This window comes from Saimiri boliviensis, chromosome 6 (genome assembly GCF_048565385.1).
Source record: "Saimiri boliviensis isolate mSaiBol1 chromosome 6, mSaiBol1.pri, whole genome shotgun sequence".
In the NCBI taxonomy this organism is placed as follows: domain Eukaryota; kingdom Metazoa; phylum Chordata; class Mammalia; order Primates; family Cebidae; genus Saimiri; species Saimiri boliviensis.
Window position 1 is genome coordinate 22,900,676 of NC_133454.1, and position 24,491 is coordinate 22,925,166.

General features: G+C 39.2%; 1 protein-coding gene and 1 pseudogene across 7 annotated transcripts in view; one reads left to right on the forward strand and one right to left on the reverse strand.

The window, feature by feature from the left end:
- The window catches only part of NARS2 (asparaginyl-tRNA synthetase 2, mitochondrial), a 147,623-nt gene extending 131,879 nt beyond the window's left edge, over positions 1-15,744 (forward strand). For 4 of the 7 annotated variants that reach the window (XM_003935045.4, XM_074400395.1, XM_074400394.1 and 1 more), the window contains 3 exons: positions 8,249-8,346; positions 10,866-10,892; positions 15,332-15,744. In XM_003935045.4, the coding sequence (XP_003935094.1) occupies positions 8,249-8,346; positions 10,866-10,892; positions 15,332-15,476 (270 nt within the window). In that variant the 3' untranslated portion in view covers positions 15,477-15,744. The other 3 variants (XM_010345610.3, XM_010345611.3, XM_074400393.1) reach the window with 2 other exon arrangements.
- LOC120360981 (large ribosomal subunit protein eL37 pseudogene) lies at positions 7,208-7,525 on the reverse strand (annotated as a pseudogene).
- Positions 15,745-24,491: the final 8,747 nt, after the last annotated feature.

A 24,491-nucleotide genomic window follows, 5' to 3' on the forward strand; every position in this document is an offset into this window, starting at 1 on the left:
GTGTGCCCCACAGTCCGACTGTTTGGATAGCCGGGCATGCATGCAGCAGCTGAATGGGCAGAAAATGGATATTGATAGTAGCCCAGTTTCAGAGTCACCTTTGCAGTACTCTAAAAGCACACTGGAATAGGCTAGAAGAACCATTAGCAGACAATCAGTATCTGCTTTTGATAGTGACCATGGTCTATATGAGTATTTGTGGTACTTTATCTGTATTTTTCCTATAGCACCTAATGCTTTCTATCATGCTTTATGGTTAGCTATGATAAAATCTAATCTCTACTATAGCACTTTTTATTTATCCATGAACTCTCCCCACTTTCCCTAATCAAGATTAATTCCTCCTGTCTCCATTGTCCTTGGCTCTTAAAGCTAGTCTTAGCCTCCTGTAAACCACAGACCTGCCAGCCCATAAAGGCAAGTTGTGATCACCAGCAGATGCCAAGTTTGTTGTTTCCAGCCTGCTTGCACTCTTAACCACCTCCCAGTAACTTGGGAAACATGCAGTCAAGTTTTTGCCATTACTTCTCCAAGAAATTTGTGTGATTGCCTGCGTGTTCATGTTATATCTTTATGTACATTTTATCTCTAGGAAAACCCAGGAGAAACAGGTAGTTTCTTATAATAACTAGCCCAGTTGTTACCAGTGGGAGATGCAAGGTAGAAGAATTCTACCTGGAATTTCAATCCTAACTAAAAGGTATGAAAATTTGAGGGAATTGTTCTGGTAATCTTTAGAGAATGCAGTATTTTTGATACACCAGAAGAAAGTACACTCTGTATTCAAAATGTGTCTTTATTTGTAATTGAAGAATATTCTGTATTATAACTTCTCAGAGAGTGTGCAGAATCTTTAGCTAGGTAGGAGGATATAGTTATAAAAGAAAAACAGGAAATATTAGAATCTGATATGGTAGGAGGGAAACTAAACCTAAAGTAAAAGAGAAAAGAAAAGTGTTACATGGAGGAAAAAAAAGCAACAAGGGCTGGGTGTGGTGGCTCACGCCTGTAACCCCAGCACTTTGGAGGCCCAGGTGGGCAGATCATTGAGGTCAGGAGTTTGAAGTCAACCCGGCAACATGGTGAAACCCTATCTCTACTACAAAAATTAGCTTCCAAATTGGCTACAAAACTGAGCGGGATGTGGTGGCACATTACTGTAATCCCAACTACGCAGGAGACTAAGGCAGGATAATCACTTGAATCTGAGAGGCGGAGGTTGCAGTGAGCTGACTTCACGCCACTGCACTCCAGCCTGGTTGACAAAGTGAGACTCAAAAAAAAAACAAGGCTTTTGTGGGATTTTCTTCGAGAGGTTCACCTGTCTTTGTTGAAAAAGAAATAGCACCATTTGGTCCTGAAATAATTATGAGACATTGTAAAGGAATACTTTGCTCAAAAGGTACAGATACATTGAGAGAGGAGGCAACTTTGCACTCTTGTCAAGGAAACATACAGAAAGTCGACCCACTGGAGAGAATGTGAATTTTCAGACCATGTATGCAGAGAAAGAACAAAGATGATGTGTGTTCCTCCTGCATACCACAAAATTAGTACCAAGTAAAGATACAGTAGTGATGTCAGACTCTATCTAGATGTCCCCTAAAATTTTTATTTAGTGAAAATAGCCTATTTTGATTAGTTCTTCCATACTGATTACTTTATCTCTCAGAGTGCTGAGGAATAGGGAAAGTACTATTCTGCCTTTAATTCTAATTAGCATTGAAGGATTGTTTGGGAGGGTGGAAGTTTAAGAGTCTACGTAGTTGAGGAAAAAGCAACATGGAAAACTGTTTTCTGTACACCTACAGTTTCTGCTTCTCCTTCAGTGGGAATTATGCTTCCCTGCCCCATTGATAAGACCTGAGTCACATGACTTGCATTGGTCGAGGAATGTGAGAAATGACATACATACATTGCTTCTGTACAGATGCTTTTAGTACATAGTCATCCATGCTCTTTTTCCCATTTGCCCCAAGACCAACAATACCTTAGAAAGAGGTGGTTTTATCAGTTTTAGGCCAGGATGGACATGTGGCATATGTTTTTAAAAGGCCATTCATTGTTTTAAACTAGTGGTTCTCAACCAGGAATGATTACGTTCCACTCCTCCTTCCCCAAGAAACATTTAGCAGTGTCTGGAGATGCTTTTGGTTGTCACAACTAGGGGAGTATAACTGACCTGTAGTGGCTAGCTGCCAGTTACGTTGCTAAATATTCCATAAAGCACAGTTCAGGCCTCCACAGCAAAGAAGTATCTGGCTAAAAATGTTAGTAATGCTGAGATTGAGAAACCTGGTTGTAAGCTTCTGGGGTTGTTTGACTACAGCTTAGCCTAGCCTATCCTGACTAATACAACAACTATCACTTTAATTTTATAATAGCCAGTGGAGAAATAGTTGTGTATAATCAGTTAGTTACCCTGGAATTAGGAAGGCAAGTTTGGGAGAATTTTTTTTAATGTAGCTATCCTACCGTGGCATAAGATTTTGAAGGTGACTCAAAAGGTTCAGAAACTTCCAGTTACACAACTGTAACTGTGCAATTGCAGATAATTCAGATAAAAGCCAGTCAGAAAAGTCTAAAGTCAGTGTGGTTACACAGTGAGCTATCTCCTGAACTCAAATATTAAAGGAAGTTTATAATCAAAGATGAATATGAGTTTTTTATGTTCCTCTAAACATAGTGTTAAAAGAACTGAGATCCAAAATTAACATGATTTAGATCTGCAAAACATGTGAAGTTCCCCAGAGGGCTTTTGTTTGTTTTAGCTGTCTTAGCAGCAAGATCCAGCAACAAGTAGACCTCTCGTTTGATGCTCATGAACAACAGAGAAAGCAGAACACCTTACCAAGATTGCCTCATCTTCCTCATCACTGGCCACCAGCCTTTTCTGGACTACTTCCTTCTGGTTGTTCCATAGTCTCTGATTCTCCAGCATCTTTTGGAGGCAGTAGACCTTTCTAGCCTTGGCTCTTAAGCTTTACATGTACTTACAGTATCAAAAGTCATTACTGCCTACCCTTGTTCCATGGAATCACTCCTATTTTGAAACCTTGAAAATGATAGAATTTGAATATACCTATCCCTTATTTTTTTCTTTCGTCTTGTTCTGACAAGTCATTGTTGCATATATAATGAATAAATGCAACATTCTAACATAATAGGGTATAACGTAATGTTTTGATACGTATATACAATATGGTATGATTCAATCAAGCTAATTAGCACATCCTTCACCTGGCTTACTGATCATTTTTATGGTGAGACATTTGAAATTTACTCTTAGTTATTTTAAAATATATAATACATTTTTATTGACTATAGTCACCTTTTATGTGATAAATCTCAAAATCTGTTCTATCTGAAATTTCACACCTTTTGATTAATAAATTGTTCTCCTGTTTCCCATTCCTCTGTTTATTTGAAACTTTGTACCCTTTGATCAGCAACTCTTCATTCCCTTCCTTCCCACTCCTCCAGTCTCTGGTTAACCATCATTCTGTTAGCTATTTCTGTCCTTTCAACTTACTGGTTTCCACATATAGTTGAAATCGTGGTATTTATCATTCTATTTTTGGCATATTTCACTTAGCACAATATCCTCTAGATTAATCCATGTGTCACAAGTGACTGGATTTACCTCTTTTTTAGGGCTAAATAGTATTTTATTGTGTGTATATACAATATTTCCTTTATCTGTTTCTGTATCTTTACTATTATAAATAATGCTGCAATGAACATTAAAGTACGGGTATCGCCACTGACATACTGAGTTCTATTCCTTTGGATATTTATATACCCAGAAGTAGAATTGCTGAGGTGCATGATTCTGTTTTTAGGTTTTTGAGGAACTTCCATACCATTTCTCATAATGGCTGTACTAATTTACATTCCCACCAACAGTTCATAAGAGTTCCTTTTCTCTGCATCATTTCCAAACTTACCTTTCATCTTTTTTTTTATAAAAGTCATTCAAAGCTGGGTGTGGCCGGGCGCGGTGGCTCAAGCCTGTAATCCCAGCACTTTGGGAGGCCGAGGCGGGTGGATCACGAGGTCGAGAGATCGAGACCAACCTGGTCAACAGGGTGAAACCCCGTCTCTACTAAAAATACAAAAAATTAGCTGGGCATGGTGGCGCGTGCCTGTAATCCCAGCTATTCAGGAGGCTGAGGCAGGAGAATTGCCTGAACCCAGGAGGCGGAGGTTGCGGTGAGCCGAGATCACGCCATTGCACTCCAGCCTGGGTAACAAGAGCGAAACTCAGTCTCAAAAAAAAAAAAAAAAAAAGCTGGGTGTGGTGGTGGCATGTGCCTATAATTCCAGCTACTCAGGAGGCTGATGCAGGAGGATTGCTTGAACCCAGGAGTTCAAGTCCAACCTAAGCAACATAGCAAGACCCCGTCTCTGTTTAAATATATATCTGTAGGAAGGGGAAAAAAAACCACTCTGACAGGTGTGAAATGATAACTTAGTGTGGTTTTAATTTTCATTTCCCTAATAATTACTGATGTTGAACATTTTTTCTTGTACCTATTAGTCATTTGTATGTCTTTTTTTTTTTTTTTTTTTTTTTGAGAAATGTTTGTTCAGTTTCTTTATCTTTTTTAAATTGGGTTTTCTTGTTATTGAGTTGTGTGAGTTTTTTCTATATTTTGGTTATTAACTCCTTATAAGATGTATGGTTTCTAAATATTCTTTCTCATTTTTTGAGTTGCCTCTTCACTTTGTTGTTTCCTTTGGTGTGCAGAAGCTTCTTAGTTTGATATCATCTCATTTATCTGGTTTTTGCATTGGTTGTCTTTGCTCTTGGAGTCATCTCCAAAAATATCATTGCCCAGACCAATGTTATATAACTTTTTGTCTGTATTTACTTTTGGTAGTTTTATGATTTCAGGTCTTATATTTAAATCTTTAATCCATTTTTAGTTAATTTTAGAGCTAAACAAGGATGGAATGCTCTGTTTCCGGGATATTGTTTCTCAGGCTTTAATATTTTCAAGCAGAGGCCGGACAGTCACTGGTTGCTATTCTGTTCCAAAGTTGATTGCCTATATTTTTAAATTTAACACTCTGGATTGAAGGTATGAACAGAATTTTTGCCACTTATCTCTTAACTCCTATCATATTTTAGCCATGGCTCAAAGCAAGAAACCAGGAAATAAAGATCTCAGACTTTCTCCTTGCTTTGAGGACAGAAGGGATAACTGCAGGGTCCTGATTAGAGCCCAGCCATATTAATTTTGTAGCTGTTCTTGCTCACTCTAATTCAGCCTAGTGATGAGGGTCAGAGCTGATGTTTTTCTCTTTAATGATAGTAATGAGGATAAGGTATACAGCATTGGGGGCACAATCTTGAATTATTCTTTATTATTGTCGATTATTTGTAAAGTATATCTCAATCAAAAGTTTCTACATCAAAACTGAGAAGGGGATGGCTTAATGGCAAAGTAAGGCAAAGTTTTTAAGACGTTTATAATATAATGTGACATTTAAAGATGAAAATGTATTTTATGGATTCCTTATTTTTCATTTGTGACACTGAATCTTAGTTTTCTACCTTTAGGTTCTTGGGCTTAAAAATGTATAGCTGCCCAAAAGAGACAAATTAGAAAGTCACAAAATAATACAGGTAGCAATAAATACTTTGTGTTTTGAGACAAGGTATTGCTCTGTCGCCTAGTCTAAAGTACAGGTGGTGTAATCATGGCTCACTGCAATTTCAAACTCCTGGGCTCAAGGGATCTTCCTGCCTCAGCTTCCCAAGTAGCTGGGACCACAGGCATGCACTACTACACCCAACTGCAAATAAGCATTTTTAAAATATTTTCTAGGGACAGGGTCTTGCTGTGTTGACAAGGCTGGTCTCAAATTCCTGGCATCAAACAATCCTCCCACCTCAGCTTCCCAAGTGGCCAGGACTGCAAGCACATGCCACCATGCCCAGCTGCAAATAAATATATATTCTTTTAATTTTTAAGTTATTTTTTGGGGGGGCAGACAAAACCTCACTCTGTTATCCAGGCTGGAGTGCAGTGGCACAATCTTGGCTCATTGCAACTTCAGCCTCCTGAGTAGCTGGGATTACAGGTACTTGCCACCACACCCAGCTAATTTTTTGTACTTTTAGTAGAGACAGGGTTTTACCATATTGGATAGGCTTGTCTAGAACTGGCTTCAGGTGATCCGCCCGCCTTGGCCTCCCAAAGTGCTGAGATTATAGGCATGAGCCACCATGCCTGGCCTGAAAAATTAAATATTGCTAATTTAATAATTGAAGAAATGTAATTAATTTAGTAATACTAATTTAGTAGTTGAAGCAATGCAAATTAAAATACTAAGCTATCATTTTTCCTTACTAAGAGTTTTTTTATGTTTTATAAAATTATAGTTAGTTTAGTATAGAAAATAAGAAAATACAAATAAAAGAAGAAAACAAAATTTTAAAATGTAATTTCACCACAGTAGCAACAGAACATCTCATGTAGATGATAGTCATTTTTCTATCCATGTGTAAAACTTATCTAATAGTCTATTGATGTACATTTGAATTTTTTGTCATAAGTACTGCTGTAATAAACATCCTGTGTGTTAATCTTTTTTTGCATCTCTGATTTTCTTAGGACAGATTCCTTGAATCGTTATTGCTGAGTCAAAGCATATTGCATTTTTCAAGTGTTTGGTTATCTGTTGCCAAACTGCTGACCAGAAAGGTTGTATCAGTTATATGAGCGTATTCATTATCTTATCTATATTGTTCATGTTATTTTCCTATATTTTTTCTTTCAGACTTAGTCCTACAGATATATTATTTTCTGATCATCCCCCCGCTTTTTTTTTGAGACATACTCTTGCTCTGTGGCCCAGGCTGGAGTACAGTGGTGCAGTGTCGGCTCACCGCAACCTCCACCTCCCGGGTTCAAGCAATTCTCCTGCCTCAGCCCCCCAAGTAGCTGAGATTACAGGCGTGTATCACCAAGCCCAGTTAATTTTTTGTATTTTAGTAGAGACAGCGTTTCACCATGTTGCCCCCAGTGTGGTCTCAAACTCCTGAGCTCAGATAATCCGCCTCCCTCACCCTGCCAAAGTGCTAGGATTATAGGCATGAGGCACTGTGCTTGGCCGTCATCTCCATTTTGATAACTCCAGAATGGTATCATGTTCTTTTAATTTTGTACTTTTTTTTTTTTTTAAACAGAACATTTATTTCATGACTAATCGGTGAAATTCTTAAGATGAACTGGATGCTGCAACAGCTGCCCTCTTGGGTTTAGGTGTTTGTTCCTTCACGGAATCCATGCCTGAATCTGCGGTATACAATTTTTAGGTGCCTCATTCGACCAGTCCCGGTGGTATTTCGTCTTTTAGCCTTGGCACTCCAATTATACTTTCTCTTGCACTTGGCAGGGTAGCCACATTTGCTGCCGGTCGACTTCTCAAGGTGGTAGGCCTTAGAGCCACAGCGGCGGCACAATGTGTGTGTCTTATTAGGACGCTTCCCAAACGATGATGTTCCCTTTGTCATCCTGCTTCTGCGACCGGGACCAGAAAAAGCTTAATTTTGTACTTCTTGGATTAACAGTCAGAATGTATTTTATACATAATAACACTACTACAAATTAAACTCTTCATTGCCACATTATAAGAGAAAACAGAAATACACACACCTTAAATGTGCAACTAAAAAGGAAAACAGTTAAATAAATTATTATAATTCTAAACAAACTATTAAACAGTAAACCTATTGAAACATAACGTGAATTTTCACTAACATACGAAAAATACTAGTTTGTAGTATTAGGTAAGACAAGTGGTAAGTTTTTATCTGTAATTACTCTTTGTAAATGTAAAAGGGAAAAAATCTGAAAGGAAATCTGCCAAAATGTAATTGTTTCTGGTGGTGATAGGTAATTTTTAACACTTTGTACATTTTTATAATGAACTTTCATAATGAACTTCTCTATCGCATTTATGAAGAAAAGGCATTTTTGTTAAGTATACCACAGATGGTGCAAGAGTAGAGAGGAAACTGTCCACTTGTAATTTGTATATAGCAAGTATTCAAAAAATAATATAATATTAAACATTTGATAGTGAAACAGGGAATATAGACAGATAAAATCAGTAAGATTCTGGTAGGTAGGTAATTAGCCATTGCCAAAATGTTAAACATTTGCTTGCTTCAGAAACTGACTATTGTAATCGCCTGAAAATAATGCTGATAATAATTTTTATTTTGTTTTTCTAGGTTGCTGCTGTTGATCTTCTGGTTCCTGGAGTTGGGGAACTCTTTGGAGGAGGCCTCAGAGAAGAACGATACCATTTCTTAGAGGAGCGCTTAGCCAGGTATTGGTCAGACCTAAAAGAAACACAATTGAGAAACTGAGCATAAGGTGCTCAAAGCTGATCATTGCATAGTAACAGAATAAAGACCCTGGGCCTCAGCACCTGACAGAACTGTATATCAAATTCTCTGTGTCCTTGAGCAAGTTGTTTGTTTATCTCTGAGCTTCCGTTTCTTAAGGACTGGAACTCAGTCGGGCACAGTGGCTTTCGCCTGTAATCCCAGCACTTTGGGAGGCCAAGGCGGGTGGATCACGAGGTTAGAAGTTTGAGACCATCCTGGCCAACATGGTGAAATCCCGTGTCTGCTAAAAATACAAAAATTAGCCAGGCGTGGTCGCCTGCGCCTGTAATCCTACTTGGGAGGCTGGGGCAGGAGAATTGCTTGAACCCAGGACGTGGAGGTTGCAATGAGCCAAGATCTCACCACTGCACTTCAGCCTAGCAACAGAGTGAGACTCTGTCTCAAAAAAAAAAAAAAGGACTGGAACTCTTAACATGTAAAACCCACAATGATATTTGCCCACTATTTTTACATGCCTTTCCCTATGAAAAGTAGAGAATAAAAAAATGAGAAAACAGCGTTCCCCCTTAAAGCTTGTCCTACATTTTTCTAGTATCTCCCTTCTTTATTTACTCTCATTATGACTGGGAAAGAAAACTAGTAAGAATGTCCACTAAACTAGCATTTAGAATAAACACATTTCACTTGTTCAGATTCTCTTCTTTGTAAGGGTCGTGATTTCGCTGTTTAAATAACTTTATTTTAACTTGCTGTTTGAGAACTGGGAAATAAATCTGTAAGCGCATAGAGAATGTTTTGGAGATGGGAAGTAAGGAATTGTGTTTCTGATTGAACCACCACTCCTACATATACATGGCCTGCCAACAAGCCATAATGACTTCCTAAACTAACCATACCTCTGTTCTCCTTGATTTCTACTTTAGTAAAAGTAGTGCCAGACTTAAAAAAAGAAAAAAAAAAAAAAAAAAAAAAGGAATTTACCACGTCTGTATGCTTAATTCTCACAAGATAGTACTGGGTTTCATAGTAACCTGGAAAAGTCATAACTGTTTAAAAATATTCTGTTAGCCATTTGTGAGGCCTTCTCTTCCTAGTGGGGAAATGCTTTAAAAGTTGATGCTTTTTCAAGATCCCAACTTATATGTAAATCTCTTGGGTAACTTAGTTTTGTTATCCCAGTCATCTGAACTGCTTTATTGGGTTAAGATCTAGAAGAAAGGGGTTAAATAATTTGGGGAAGACTCTGTATATGTTAGACTACTAACTTCTTACTACTATTATAGTGTTAAAAAGTCCTGAGAAAGTTGTGGAATTGAAGGGCAAACTCTAGTTGGAAAGAATCTTGAGTATCCTCTACATGTTTTAAAAAGCACAATAAAAATGACACATGGCAAGAAACCTCGTCTGTTGAAAGATTAATTGATCTGTTTTCTTTGCTCGCTTCCTTCCTCCAGGAAACCTTTCCTCATAACATTAAATGTTTACCTAATACCTGATAATAGCCAAATTCATCTTTCCTAATGAAGTGGATATATATGATTCCCTGTTTCAGGGATCTGTCTGTGGCTGCTCTTCATGTTTTCTGTATTTTTGTATATTTCAGTTTTTCATATTCCTGGTCATGTTAGATGCAGTGTGGTCTGAAACACTTTTTTTAAAGGACTGAGTTGAATTTCTGTTACGACTAAGAATTTAAAATTTTAATAATATTTCTCAAAAAAGAATAAATTTGACACCATATTGTGAAGGCAGCCTCAGAATCTTATTATTGTTTTAATGTTGAAGAATGAAAGCTTATCTATGTGTCCCTTGTCTGTGTGTGCCTCCCAGCAACCTTAACTAGTAATAATAGTGTTTTGCTTTTTTTTTTTTTTCCTTTGGAGATGGGAGTCTCACTGTGTTGTCCAGACTGTAATGCAGTGGCATATTCTTGGTTCAAGCAGTCCGTCTACCTTAGTCTCCTGAGTAGCTGGAACTACAGGTATGCACTACCATGCCCAGCTAATTTTTATATTTTTAGTAGAGATGGGGTTTCACCATATTGGCAAGGCTGGTCTTGAACTCCTGGCCTCAAGTGATTCGCCCACATTGACCTCCCAAAATGCTGGGATTCCAGGCCTGAGCCACCATGCCTGGCCTAGTAATAGTGCTTTTCTTTTCTTTCTTTTTTCTTTTTAAGACATTGTTGCTTTGGAAATAGTGCTTTTCTTGTGTCACAGGACAATGGACTTATCTCAGATGAATCCCTTTAGACTCTGGATCATATTTTCTTGCTATAATATTTATTGTCTAAACCATTTATTTCATAACACCTTGTGCTGTTGGTTAACTTACTGTACAGTTTCAGCTCCTCAACTCTGTTGAGTGTTACTTCAGAGCACAGGCTTTGTTGTCCGCTTCTTTATAAAGACTTCTTTGCACACACACAGAATAAATGTTTAATGTTTACATTTATCTTATTGTCATTCCCTGAAAGAATTTTCTTTTCCTTTAACAGATCAAGACTTACAGAAGTCTACCAATGGTAAGAATGTGGGCCCTAATAATTCTTACTCTAGCTGCTTGTCTGACTGTTGCCTAGAAACGTTTTTACTTATATTCCCAAGACCCCGTGAAAGAGTGTTAAAAACTGTGAACTTAACTGTTCTTAGATCAGGGAAGGGGTTGGGAGGGCTCAGAAGATGACTTACTTCCTTTGGGTTCCTGAAAAATAGTAATAATAGCTCTCATTTACCTATTACTTATTGTGTGTGAGATAATTATGTTAAAAATTCACGTATATTATCTCATGTAGTTATCCTATCACCCTCTGGGTTAGGTACAATTATTAACCCCCTTTTTCTTACCCCCTAGGCCTGAGGCCCAGAGTTGTTAACTAACTTAGCCAAGATCACACAATTTGAAGGATAGAAATGGGACTTGATCTCTCTGAATCAAAATCCTTTGCTCGGCCGGGCGCAGTGGCTCACGCCTGTAATCCCAGCACTTTGGAGGCCGAGGTGGGTGGATCACTTGAGGTCAGGAGCCAGATCAGCCTGGCCAACATGGTGAAACCATGTCCCTACCAAAAATAAACAAATTACCTGGACATGGTGGTGCATGCCTATAATCCCAGCTACTCCAGAGGCTGAGGCAGGAGAATCACTTAAACCCAGGAGTCGGAGGTTATAATGAGCCAAGATTGTGCCAGTGCAGTCCAGCCTGCACTGACAGAGTGAGACTCCTTCTCAAAAAATCAATTTATTTATTTGAAACAAATCCTTTGCTCTTAACCATGATGCTGCAATTTCTTTATGTGTGAAATTAGGGGCTTGAGCTAAGTGATCCCTGATGTCTCCATGAAATATAGAAATCTGAGCTGCTTAGGGAGGACCACCTGTCTGTACTCATACATTCACTTCTTCAAAGTTGTTTTGGTTTTGCTTATGCAGACTTTTTCTTCAAGTACTTTTCAATCTATATACATTTTTTATTTATATTTCTGTAATAGCATTCCTTCAGGATCTTGGTATGATAATATCAACAATATAGGCCAGGGATGGTGGCTCACGCCTGTAATCTCAGCACTTTGGGAGGCGGAGGTAGGTAGATCACAAGATCAGAAGATCGAGACCATCCTGGCTGACACAGTGAAACCCTGTTGCTACTAAAAATACCAAAAAGATTAACCAGGCATAGTGGCACGCACCTGTAGTCCCAGCTGCTTGGGAGGCTGAGGCAGGAGAATCACTTGAACCCGGGAAGCAGAAGTTGCAGTGAGCTGAGATCGTGCTACTGCATTCCAGCCTGGGTGACAAAGCCAGACTCCGTCTCAAAAAAAATAATAATAGTATTACTAATCCTATTGCTCTCCTCAGGAAAAGGAAGGGGCAAGTTACGAAGATAGGTTTCAGAAATGCAAAATAATCTAAAATTGGCTTCAGGTGATGGCTTTTGAATGCCTTCTATTAACCAGTAATGACCTTAGGCATACTTAATGTCTCTGAATCTTGGTTTTTTGACTATAAAATGGAATGATATCTCCTTCACAGAGTTACTGTGTAGATTAAATGAAACAATACAGGTTAATTATCTACATAGAGTGGAAGCTCAGTAAATGCCAATTTCCTACCCACTTTCCTTTCTTTGTTCTGAGTCTTGCTATTAGGTAGATATGCCTGATTGAGCAAGTTTATGCATTCTATAGTGTGTGAAAACTACCCTTAAAAAAAAGCTAAATAAACTGGATGCAGTGGCTCATACCTGTAATCCAACCACTTTGGGAGGCCAAGGCAGGTGGATCACTTGAGATCAGGAGTTCAAGACCAGCCTGGCCAACATGGTGAAACTCCATTTCTAATAAAAATACAAAAATTCAGCCAGGCGTGGTGACAGGTGCCTGTAATCTCAGCTACTTGGGAGGCTGAGGGAGAAAAATCACTTGAACCTGGGAGGTGAAGGTTGCAGTGAGCCAAGGTTGGACCATTGCACTCAAGCCCGGGCGACAACAACAAAAGTCTGTCTGGGGGAAAAAGCTAAACGCAAATTTTAATTATTGGTTAAATAAGTTTAGGCCTTTTTTAGTCTTTATTAGTCATTTTAGCACCATTCTTTTTCCAACTAAAATTTTCAAATCCTTAAAGATCTTGCATTTGCTTCCTTTTATCTTAGTATAATAAAGGTAAAAGAGACCTTAGACATCTTCACATCTGTGATGACTGCTAGTGTTCCACTGTCCGGTAAGAAGCCATCCCAGATATCTAAGAACTAACTCACTTCCTATTTCTATATGCCGTATGCAAATTAAATCTGTAGTTCCACAAATTTTATAGGTCTCTTCTACAATCTCACTACCTTGGAACCAATTTAACAACAATTAAACAAATACGTATATGTTAGAAAACTTCTTAGAAGTAGATTTTTTTCATCTATCAAAGCAAAGGCAAGAAGAATGCTATAAACTCAACCCTTCTGCTGAATACAGTTTGCAGGCATTCATGTCAGTGTTTTAATATCAATGTATGAGAAATTTAGACCCATTTAAAACTATTGCTGGACTTCCTAGCAGCCAGGTCAGGTCCTGCAGGTGTTTGTCACAGGTAGTCTGGTATGCCCCTCATTTCGTCACTAAGTCAAAGTCTACTGTTCCCATGACTTGTAAACTTAAAGCCAATTTAGCAACTGAACATTTCAGTTATTCAAGACTATGTGCCTTCCATTATTTCTTTCTTTCGGTTTTTTTTTTTTTTTTTGAGATGGAGTCTAACTCTGCTGCCCAGGCCAGAGTGCAGTGGCGCAATCTTGGCTCACTGCAAGCTCCACCTCCCAGGTTCAAGCAAGTCTCCTGCCTCAGCCTCCCAAGTAGCTGGGACTATAGGCATGTGCCACAGCGGCCGACTAATTTTCTGTATTTTTAGTAGAGACAGGGTTTCACCATGTTAGTCAGGATGGTCTCAATCTCCTGACCTCCCAAAGTGCTAGGATTACAGGCATAAGCCACCATGCCCAGCCTCCCATTATTTCTTATGGTTTTTACTAATTGAAGGTTTATACTAGATATCCCTGTAATGTTGATCTCTTACCTGGTTACAACTCATCTGGTTGGAATTAATCTTTTCTTTTAAAAACATAACTACTAGCCGGGCGCGGTGGCTCAAGCCTGTAATCCCAGCACTTTGGGAGGCTGAGGCGGGTGGATCACGAGGTCAAGAGATCGAGACCATCCTGGTCAACATGGTGAAACCCCGTCTCTACTAAAAAAAAAAAAAAAATACAAAAAAATTAGCTGGGCATGGTGGCACGTGCCTGTAATCCCAGCTACTCAGGAGGCTGAGGCAGGAGAATTGCCTGAACCCAGGAGGCGGAGATTGCGGTGAGCCGAGATTGTGCCATTGCACTCCAGCCTGGGTAACGAGCGAAATCCGTCTCAAAAGAAAAAAAAATAAATAACGACTTAGATTCAACTTCCTACAATACCAGTATATGTAGCCATTATTATTAATGGTAGGGAAATAGGTTGATAGTCTTTATGATTGAGGAGCCAAGTAGCTGCAAACTATGTTGCTTATGTCTTGTTGCAGAGCTGATTTTTACAAATCATGTAAGAAAAGATAAACTTGTTTTAATCAATATTATATAACTCAAGAACTTCCCTGCCAAATAACATAATAAAATATTTGTACTTGTCCTTTTCCTGTTTCTGAAACTTTTTGCAATGTTGGTGTATTAGCGTCTGAATTTCAGTCATGGCTGTGCCATTGTCTAGGCATTTGGTCTTAAGCGGGAAAAGAGTGTGCGTGAATGGGTTTCAGAGGCTGTCCAGCATGTCAGCAAAACGACTCTGGGCATCTTCACTAAGCCTGAGGCAGAGAATTGAAGGTTTCTCCTCACTCCAGCATTCAAGCATGTATTTTTATGCCTTCAAACAAAATTTATATAGTACACGCCTACTCTAGAGCATTCCCTGGCAATCAAAAGTTGAATGAAGCACAACTCCTGCTCTGTTGTAGCTTATAGTCTGTTCTGTAGGATATCTCTTTGTAATGTAACAGGCAATACTCTGCAGCAGTCTCCTCTGTGTATTGAACAATATGATTTGGGGAAGGAAAAGAAAGCATTGTTATTAATGTACCAAGAAATAAAAAAGGCATATATTTTCAAGGAAATGAGTAAAGCCGTAGAAAATCTTAGCCTCCTGAGGCAAGTTTTCTGTCGTAAACGCATAAATATAACAGCTTAAAAAGGAAAAGTGACCAAAGCCCGTGACTGTATGACGGGGTTCACGGCTGTTTCTCTGGGTAACCTTGGATAATTCTTCAACTTTTCCTTTCCTTGGTCTGACTGTGGAGGGGAAAGATTGGTCTATCACAATGAGGTAAATAATAACAAATGATTGCAAAATACTTTTGAAACATAAAATTCTAACCATAACATCTGATCTTACACAACATATATAGGTCACCATTTTCTTTTTTTGAAAAACAGGTATCTGGACCTTCGTCGATTTGGATCTGTGCCACATGGAGGTTTTGGGATGGGATTTGAACGCTACCTGCAGTGCATCTTGGGAGTTGACAATATCAAAGATGTTATTCCTTTCCCAAGGTTTCCTCATTCATGTCTTTTATAGCTGAAAGGTTGGTTAAGGAAAAGCACCTCATGGCAGAGGCACTGCACATGATTTCTGCATACATTGGAATGCATGTTTGGATTTTAGAAATGCAGATTTCAATATGTAATTGTTGTGGTGCCATAAGATATCTTAGAAAAAATATAACTGGTTGTGATTTTCTTAGAAAGTTGAGGCATTTCACGTAAGGATAATTTCCCCCAAGAAGAAGTACTTATAGCAAGGGGACTCTCAAATCCTTTACCTCAATGAAGAAGAAATGAAGAAATTGAATTAGATAGTCTCAAAGTTTCTTTTCAACTCTAAAACAGGATGAGATAGTGTATTTTACTTTGTCTATGATCATTAAATCGCTTTCCTGTGTAATTTTTGAGAACCATCTAGTAGATCAAAATAATGTTGGATCTTTTCTCCCCTTGCCATATACTTTGTGATAAATGCTTATCTTATTTTCAGTGCTTTAACTGAACATTGCAGAAAAGAAATATTCCTTAAGGTCTTAATTGACTTAATAAAGTAGCTATTCTGAATTGAAATCTCCTTTCATTGAACTGGATGAAAAATCACATTTAATAACTGTTGCTTTTCAATTATAAAAGCTAATGAGATGTATTAACTATTTAAACTCTTTAATCACTTGTGTTATAATTTGTTTATATTTGATGTTTATAATTTCTCTAATAAAATACATATTTTTATTGGCACCTATAAAAAAAGTGATAGTTTTTTAATTTTATTTGGTTTTTTTCTAGTAAAATTTGGAAGAAAGGTATTTTCAATTCAAGTTGACGATGGAAATTTGGCTGAGCCTGAAGGATGGGTAATTCTAGAGTTAAAAAGTGGTGTGGTCAGCTGGGCATGGTGGCTCACTCCTGTAATCCCAGCACTTTGGGAGACTGAGCCAGGCAGAACACCTGAGGTCAGTTGTTGGAGACCAGCCTGGCCAACATGGTGAAATCCTGTCTCTACTAAAAATACAAAAAGTAGCCAGGCGTGGTTCCCAGCTACTCGGGAGGCTGAGGTAGGAGAATCACTTGAACCCAGGAGGCTGAGATTGTGGTTAGCCAAGAACGTGCCACTGCACTCCAGCCCGGACGACAGAGGGAGACTCCATCTCAAAAAAGAAAGTAGTTTGGTCTGTAAGAGTGAGAACAGCACTGATGTGGGAGTTTGGGACCTGGCAGTTCTGGCACTTCGGACAAGCTGCTTACTGTGTAGGAGCTCAACATTGTTTTCTTCAGAGTTGACATAATCACATGTGTATGTGTGTATGTACATACACGCATATGTGTTTAAAACTGAAATGCTACATAAACTTTTAAAAAACTCTTGTTTTAGTCTTTATTGAGTTACATGTATAAGGACCTTTACTCTTCATTGAGTTACATGTAGAAGGACCTATAGCAAATTGTATTATCAGTAAAATATGCATGTATCAAATAATTGTAAATGGGCATTCATGCCTGAATAATCAGTTTTCTGACTCTCATTAGATGGCTTCTCCTAGCTTACTTCCTAATGAAGTTTGTATGTATAATTTATTTTAACCTAATTCAAAATCAAACGGCCGAAAAGAAACAAATTCCAGTATCTTAAGCTTTGAAGACACCTGAGAGTTTGTCAAAGTTGACCTGCCTAATGCAGAGAGATTCTGTTTGCCTGGGCACTTGGTTTTCCAGCCTCTTTTTAACAAAGAAATTAGTGTCCAACAAAATTGTTCATTCCATTTCTGAATCTTTCTAATTGGTAGCTTTTGCTGAGTTAAATCTCAGGAAAATCTACTTCCCTGGAACTTTAATCCCTTGAGCTTAGATATCAAGTTTAGGACAGACTAAAAGGAATAATTAGGGCTTCCGTAAGGCTTGCCTCAACTGCAATTAGAGAGAGAAATTTATTTCCTTATTCAATAAATATTAGAGCCTCTTTTATATGCTGAGATTGTGTGGTAGGTGCTACATAAACAGTTGTGAACAAAACAGAGATGACCCTGCCTTCATGGAATTAATGTATTTGAGAAGATATATAATCATTAAATAAATGTGTTATTTCAAAATGTATTATGTGCTGTAAAGTTATATAAAGAACAGGACAAGCATAGGTAAGGTTGCTAGAAAAGGCTTGTCTGAAGAAGTGACATTTAACCTTAGACCTAGAAGATAAGATGCAGAAACCATTTTAAAAACATTTGCGCGGCCGGGCGCAGTGGCTCAAGTCTGTAATCCCAGCACTTTGGGAGGCCGAGGCGGGTGGATCACGAGGTCAAGAGATCGAGACCATCCTGGTCAACATGGTGAAACCCCGTCTCTACTAAAAATACAAAAAATTAGCTGGGCATGGTGGCACGTGCCTGTAATCCCAGCTACTCAGGAGGCTGAGGCAGGAGAATTGCTTGAACCCAGGAGGCGGAGGTTGGGGTGAGCCGAGATCGCGCCATTGCACTCCAGCCTGGGTAACAAGAGCGAAACTCCGTCTCAAAAAAAAAAAAAAAAAAAAAAAATTGCAGCATCAGCCTGTATTGATTTGGCATTCAGATCTTACTAGATACCATATTCATTTTGTGAAACAAGGGACAGTCACAGACCCAGAACCCAGAAGCACTGTAATTTCAAGGCTCTCAGGAATTATGCCTCCCATGATATTTGAGGAACCTAATAGAATTGCAATGTTACCATGACGAAGGTTTACAAAATAATAGTGATGGGAAGATTGCTGACTTAGAGTAACCCCAGGTTCTGGACCCAGCATTACCATAAATTTAGTTGTAGAGCATTAGGCAAGTAAAATAATCTTTGTGGCCTCCAGTTTTTTATCTACAGTAGTTTCATTTTGAAGTAGGTAAAAAGGATCTATGGATACTTTTATCTCTTAATCTTTTGTAAACATGTTCTGAACATAGTCACTAATTGATTTAGAGTCTAACCTTTAGGCAATATGTAGTCCCCTATTGTAGTGCATATGGGGTCTCCAAAATGGATAACAAAGTGATATCACTGAAAGTTGAACAATAGACTTAAATGTGTTCATGTATTGTGTATGTGGAGAGAGGAAAGGTCTCTCTCAAGTCATCTTGCCTCTTTATTTTTTATTTTTAGACAGAATCTTGCTCTGTTGCCCAGGCTGGAGTGAAATGTCATGATCTCGGCTCGCTGCAACCTCCACCTCCAGTGTTCAAATGATTATCATACCTGAGCCTCCCAGGTAGTTGGGATTACAGGCGCCTGCCATCACACCCAGCTAATTTTTGCACTGTTAGTAGAGATGGGGTTTCACCATTTTCGGCAGGCTGATCTCAAACTCCTGACCTTGTGATCCACCTGCCACAGCCTCCCAAAGTGCTGGGATTACAGGTGTGAGCCACCGCACCTGGCCCATCTTACCTTTTTGATAGCGTTTTTGGCAGAGTATTTCTAAAACTTTATACTTGTGCATTGTTTTCCTTGATAGTTGATCACACAATATCTGTTTGAAGCCAAATACTTACCACCTATAGCAAGCCTAATAATTTCTTTGGCTCAATACTTCTGTTTCGCCAATCATTGAACAAAAACAAAAATTCATGTCAGACAAAGATGATGAAAACACCAAAACTAAACTGTTGCTTGCGGGCAGCATCAGCAGGGGAAAAACTCCAAATGTTTACTCATCGGCTGAGCTATGAATATCTAAAGTCTACATTGCAAACAGTGTTGTGTAAGTCAATGTATAAGGAATAAAAGTATGGATCCAATAGTTGAGTAATACTGCCTACACTCTAATAACTTGTAGTGTTTAGTTTCTGAGTTAAGGTGATGAGAGGATTAGTTTTTCACTTGAGTAACCAGTTTCCAATGAGGGAAAAAAACAGATTGTTTTCCCAAGATTTCCAAGTGTAACCCCTGCAACCCAAGTAGAAGTATATTCTTAAACTCAGAAATGTTTTTTCCATCATTAATTCCCATTCTTATTTCAAAATTTGGAATAGGTTGAGAAAAATAGTTGCTTTCCATCTGGCTGTCCTTTTGCCTGGGGAAAGTTGTGCTGTCATGTATTTTGGTCTGACAAGAAGTTAATTGTGTGAGTGATCCATTCCAGATCTAGACATAACTCTTCAACCCTTTAACCCAACCCAGAGACTCTTTAACTGTCACAGAACAGCAAAAGAACTGTTTGACCTTTTGTTCTTGTCAGACTGGATCTGCCAGAAGCCTCCCTCTACAATGTTAGATATTCATATTTGTTATAAATTGAATGTAGACATTGAAGCGTGACTGAACAGGCAGTGAAGATGCAATTGGTGAGGTGGATTAACTCTACCCATCTTTAAATCCCTTGCTTCAGATAATTATAGATGAGAGATGCTTCTTTGGATTGGATTGCTATTTATTCTTATGTTTATTTTAGTAAGTGGTGAGGCAAGAACATAAAAATGTACAGTTGAAAGACAGATTGGCCTGGGTTGATTGATAAGAATTGTGTGGGGTGTTTTGGCTTCTGATTAATATTTGTATTCAGTCTGCAATCTAAAGTATGTATAATTTAAAAAACAGGTGAGTAACATCTGATTGTAGTTTCTTCCCAGTTTATCTTCCGAATTAAAAGATAGTAGAAGCAGTAAGAAAAGGGCAGAAAGCAGGCTAGGCGAGGTGGCTCATGCCTGTTAATCCCAGCACTTTGGGAGGCCAACATGAGCGGATCACCTGAGGTCAGGAATTCAAGACCAGCCTGACTAACATGGTGAAACCTCGTCTCTACTAAAAATTCAAATATCAGCCAGGTGTGGTGGCAGGAGCCTGTAATCCCAGCTACTTGGGAGGCTGAGGCAGGAGAATCACTAGAAACCTGGGAGGCAGAGGTTGCGGTGAGCCGAGATCACACCACTGCACTCCAGCCTGGGTGACAGTCTGCATCTCAGAAAAAAAAATAACAGAAAAGTAAAAGGAAAGGGCAGAAAGCCACCTTGATCACTCTGTTGAAATGATTCAGTGCAGCTTTCATAAGAAAGCCTCTTATTAGGTCATGGTCAACATCCCTCCCTGAACTTGGACATTCTGCTGTTGCCAGGAGCCCTAGATTGGCCTATGATCAACTAAGGCTCTATTTAGCTATTTTGCAGTTTGGACCCAGCGTTGCTGTAAATGGAGTCCAGTGAATTTCTAGCCATTATCAGCGCACTGGATAATTTCTGGGGGACCTTTATAAAGAAGCCACCAGGATTTTAGGTGGTTTTTAAACTGTCATTCAGGCAGCTGATCATTGAATTAACATAGCTCATGACTTTTCAAAAATTTTCTGTTATTCCTTTGCTGTTCAAAATTATTAATATGACTTATTTGGGCATTGCTTTACAGTTCATAAACATTTTTCATGTATCTTATTTTCTTAGTTAACAAGACAATATATTGTAGAACTTGTTCTTTGGATCTTACTGGGCATGAAATTGATTTGGTTTATTTGTTATAAAAATTGAAAGTTCCTGGCCGGGCGCGGTGGCTCAAGCCTGTTGTCCCAGCACTTTGGGAGGCCGAGGCGGGTGGATCACGAGGTCAAGAGATCGAGACCATCCTGGTCAACATGGTGAAATCCCGTCTCTACTAAAAATACAAAAAATTAGCTGGGCATGGTGGCGCGTGCCTGTAATCCCAGCTACTCAGGAGGCTGAGGCAGGAGAATTGCCTGAACCCAGGAGGCAGAGGTTGCGGTGAGCCGAGATCACGCCATTGCACTCCAGCCTGGGTAACAAGAGCGAAACTCTGTCTCAAAAAAAAAAAATGAAAGTTCCTAATACTGAGAAAAAGACTACAAATAAAATTCACTGCCCTCAGCTTCCAGAGAAAGCCAGAAATATAAAACCTAAGAACCAAAGAATCTTGTACCTTAAGCCCCATAGTTTACTGAATGTGTCGCAAAATACATACAAGGTCAAGACCTTGTTCTACCAGGGAAAAGGGGCAGGAGCATATGAAGAAAGATGATAATTTGATGTCAGATACATTCAAGTAAAGAGAAACACTGAAAACGGGCTGAAGGATTTTAGCCCCAGCAACGAACTTAATCTCATTGTGCCTCAATTTTTTTTAACCTGAATTTTTTTTTATGAGTTTACACTCACATTTGCCCACCTTCCTCTTAGGATCATCCTAGAATTGTGCGTAGAAAGATAAACATTGATGAGAATTATCTTTCTCAAAGTCATAGACCTTTGATTTTTCTTTCTTTCTTTCTTTCGTTTTTCCTCTCTTTTGCCGGGCTGGAGTACAGTGGTGTGATCTTGGCTTACTGCACCCTCTGCCTCTCAGGTTCAAGTGATTGTCCTGCCTCAGCCACCCGAGTAGCTGGGACTACAGGCACACGCCACCACACTCAGCTAATTTTTGTGTTTTTAGTAGAGACAGGTTTTAACCAAGTTGGCTAGGATGGTCTTGATCTCTTGACTTCGTGATCCACCCTCCTCGGCCTCCCAAAGTGCTGGGATTACAGGCGTGAGCCACCACACCCAGCCAAGACCTTTGATTTTTCAAGGTGTTACTCTGAAAATAGAAACTTGGTGGGCCTGTGTAACAAAGGTTTTTTTCTGCAACAAGTACACATATACACAGCTGGAACTATATTTTGCCGAACCTGAGCCATCTACAGCTGTGATTCTTTGACTCATAACTTTCTGTACACACTGGCTCAACAAGAATTGATGGTTTGCCATTTCCCTAGGAACCTAGTTTTGAAAAATCTCCTAAAAGAAGATATCCCTTCCCCTGCCTATGATATATGAACTGCTCCCCCCTGTATTTCTCCCAATTCCTAGTAATTTACCTACTGTAGTTTCACTCAATAAGAACTCACTAACTTAATAGAGATTTTTTTTTTTTTTTTTTTTTTTTTTTTGGAGACAGTTTCTCACTGTCTTGCCCAGGCTGGAGTGCAGTGGTGTGATCACGGCTCACTGCAGCCTCAGCCTCCAGGCTCAAGTGATCCTCGTGCCTCAGTCTCCTACATAGCTGGGACCACAGGCACAAGCCACCACACCCAGCTAATTTTTGTATTTCTTGTAAAGACAGGGTTTTGCCGTGTTGCCCAGGCCGGTCTTGAACTCCTGGGCTCAAGTGATCTTCCCACCATGGCCTCTGAAAGGGCGGGGATTACAGGCATGAGCCACTGTGCCTAGCCTTATTTTTTGGAAATAAGGTCTTCCTTTGTCGCCCAGGCTGAAGTGCAGTGTTACGAACACGGCTCACTGCAGCCTTGACCTCCTGGGCTCAAGCAATCCTCAGCCTCCCATGTAGTTGGGATCACAGGTATGTACCATCACACCTAGCTAATTATTTGTAGAGACAGGGTCTCACTTTGTTGCCCAGGCTGGTCTTAAACTCATCTGCTCAAGTAATCTGCTTGCCTTGGCCTCCCAAAGTGCCAGGATTACAGGTGTGAGCCACCACACCCAGCAAAGAAGTTCTTCTGTCCTCAGAGAGCTCTGGTTTTTAGAAACCTCTCCCTGAGAATAAGGAAACCTGTCTGTCTGTATCATGCAAACGGAATAAAATAGAAACACTACCACTCTTGTTTTCTAGTATAGAAACTCTAACTGCTCAGGTGGACAGTCCATCCCCTGAAGTGCTCCGCCCCTTTTATTCATCAGGCAGTGTGTCCTTATAATGGGCCTTTCTATTGGTAGATAAAAGCTTCCCTCTCCTGTTCACTCAGCTACTACCCAAGTATCCTGTGACACCAATCTTAATATTAGAAGCGCTTTCAAGTCCCCATTGCCTCCTTCCTATCTGCCTTACAGCCTGTGTTGGTTGCTGATGAACTCAATTACAGTGTCAGGGTGTTCAGGAACAGTCCCAACTCCCTTCATGTGAAGATTGCAGAAATGGGCTTGGGTCATACACAGACCATCATGAGGCATTACTGAAGAACAGTACGTTCTTTCACAGAAGATGTCAACTAATATATGCATTTTCTTTGCAGTACCCCAAGAGGCAGGAGCTGATTCCTATATAGTTAGGATATAGCTGGCCAATGATCTCTTTAAATGTAATTTCCATCTGCCACATTTTAAATTACAGGTTATTGCATCAGGAAACTGTTGAGTTAGATTCCTGCCACAAAATGTTGCTAAGTATTTGGTGCCTTGGAAAGGGCATTAGATGCACAGTGAGAAGACCCTGGTTTAATCTGACATTCCGCTTACTAGCTGTAGAAGCTTGAACAAGTTAGTTAATCTCTGTCTGTATACCCATCTGCAAAATGAGAATAATGCTTACCTTATAGAGTGTTGTGAAAGCAATGAAGATTGTGTAAAAGGGTGTCATAAACTGACAAGCACTGCACAAATGTAAGGTCTCCTAAGGAAAACCTTTCAAAACTCAAAATCTATATGATCGAATATACTTTTTCCTGTTGGGTGGAATATTTTATAACCATTAAAAATTATAAGAGAAAATGTATTGAAAAATATAGTTTAAAATGGTGAGTGTGCAATTACAACAGTGTAAAAGCTGTGTACATAGACTAGAATATGGAAAAAAATGAATTAGAGGCCAGTGGAATTGAGTGACTTTTTCTTTAAAGCTTCTTAGGTAAATTAGGTATATTCAGTTTAGTTCAATAAATTTTTATTGTGCTCTCACTCTACCAAGCCCTACCAAGCTAGATTCTATGGGTGCTGAGACAAATAGAACACACTCCTTCAAGTCAGGGACTCCCATTCTGTACAGTCTTGTCAAAGTTTACTGTGTAGTGAATCACTGGGAAGCGTATTAAAAATTCAGATTCTCCTGCTCTCACCAGAAGGTCTGATTCAGTAGGTCTGAGATGGAACAGCTCATAGTTTGCGTTTTTTTAAAGAGTCACCCTGAGTAATTCTAGTGTAAGTACTTTAATTCTGTATTGGGAAACTTGTAGTGAGGTTTTAATATTTTTACACTAAAGAGTAAGTAATAATTACACAAATCTCCTGCTTACTGAAGAAGTTACTCTGTTCTCTCTGTATGCTTGAGCTGTTTTTTATGCCTTTCTGTCAAGGATGGGAAAGCCAGGCTG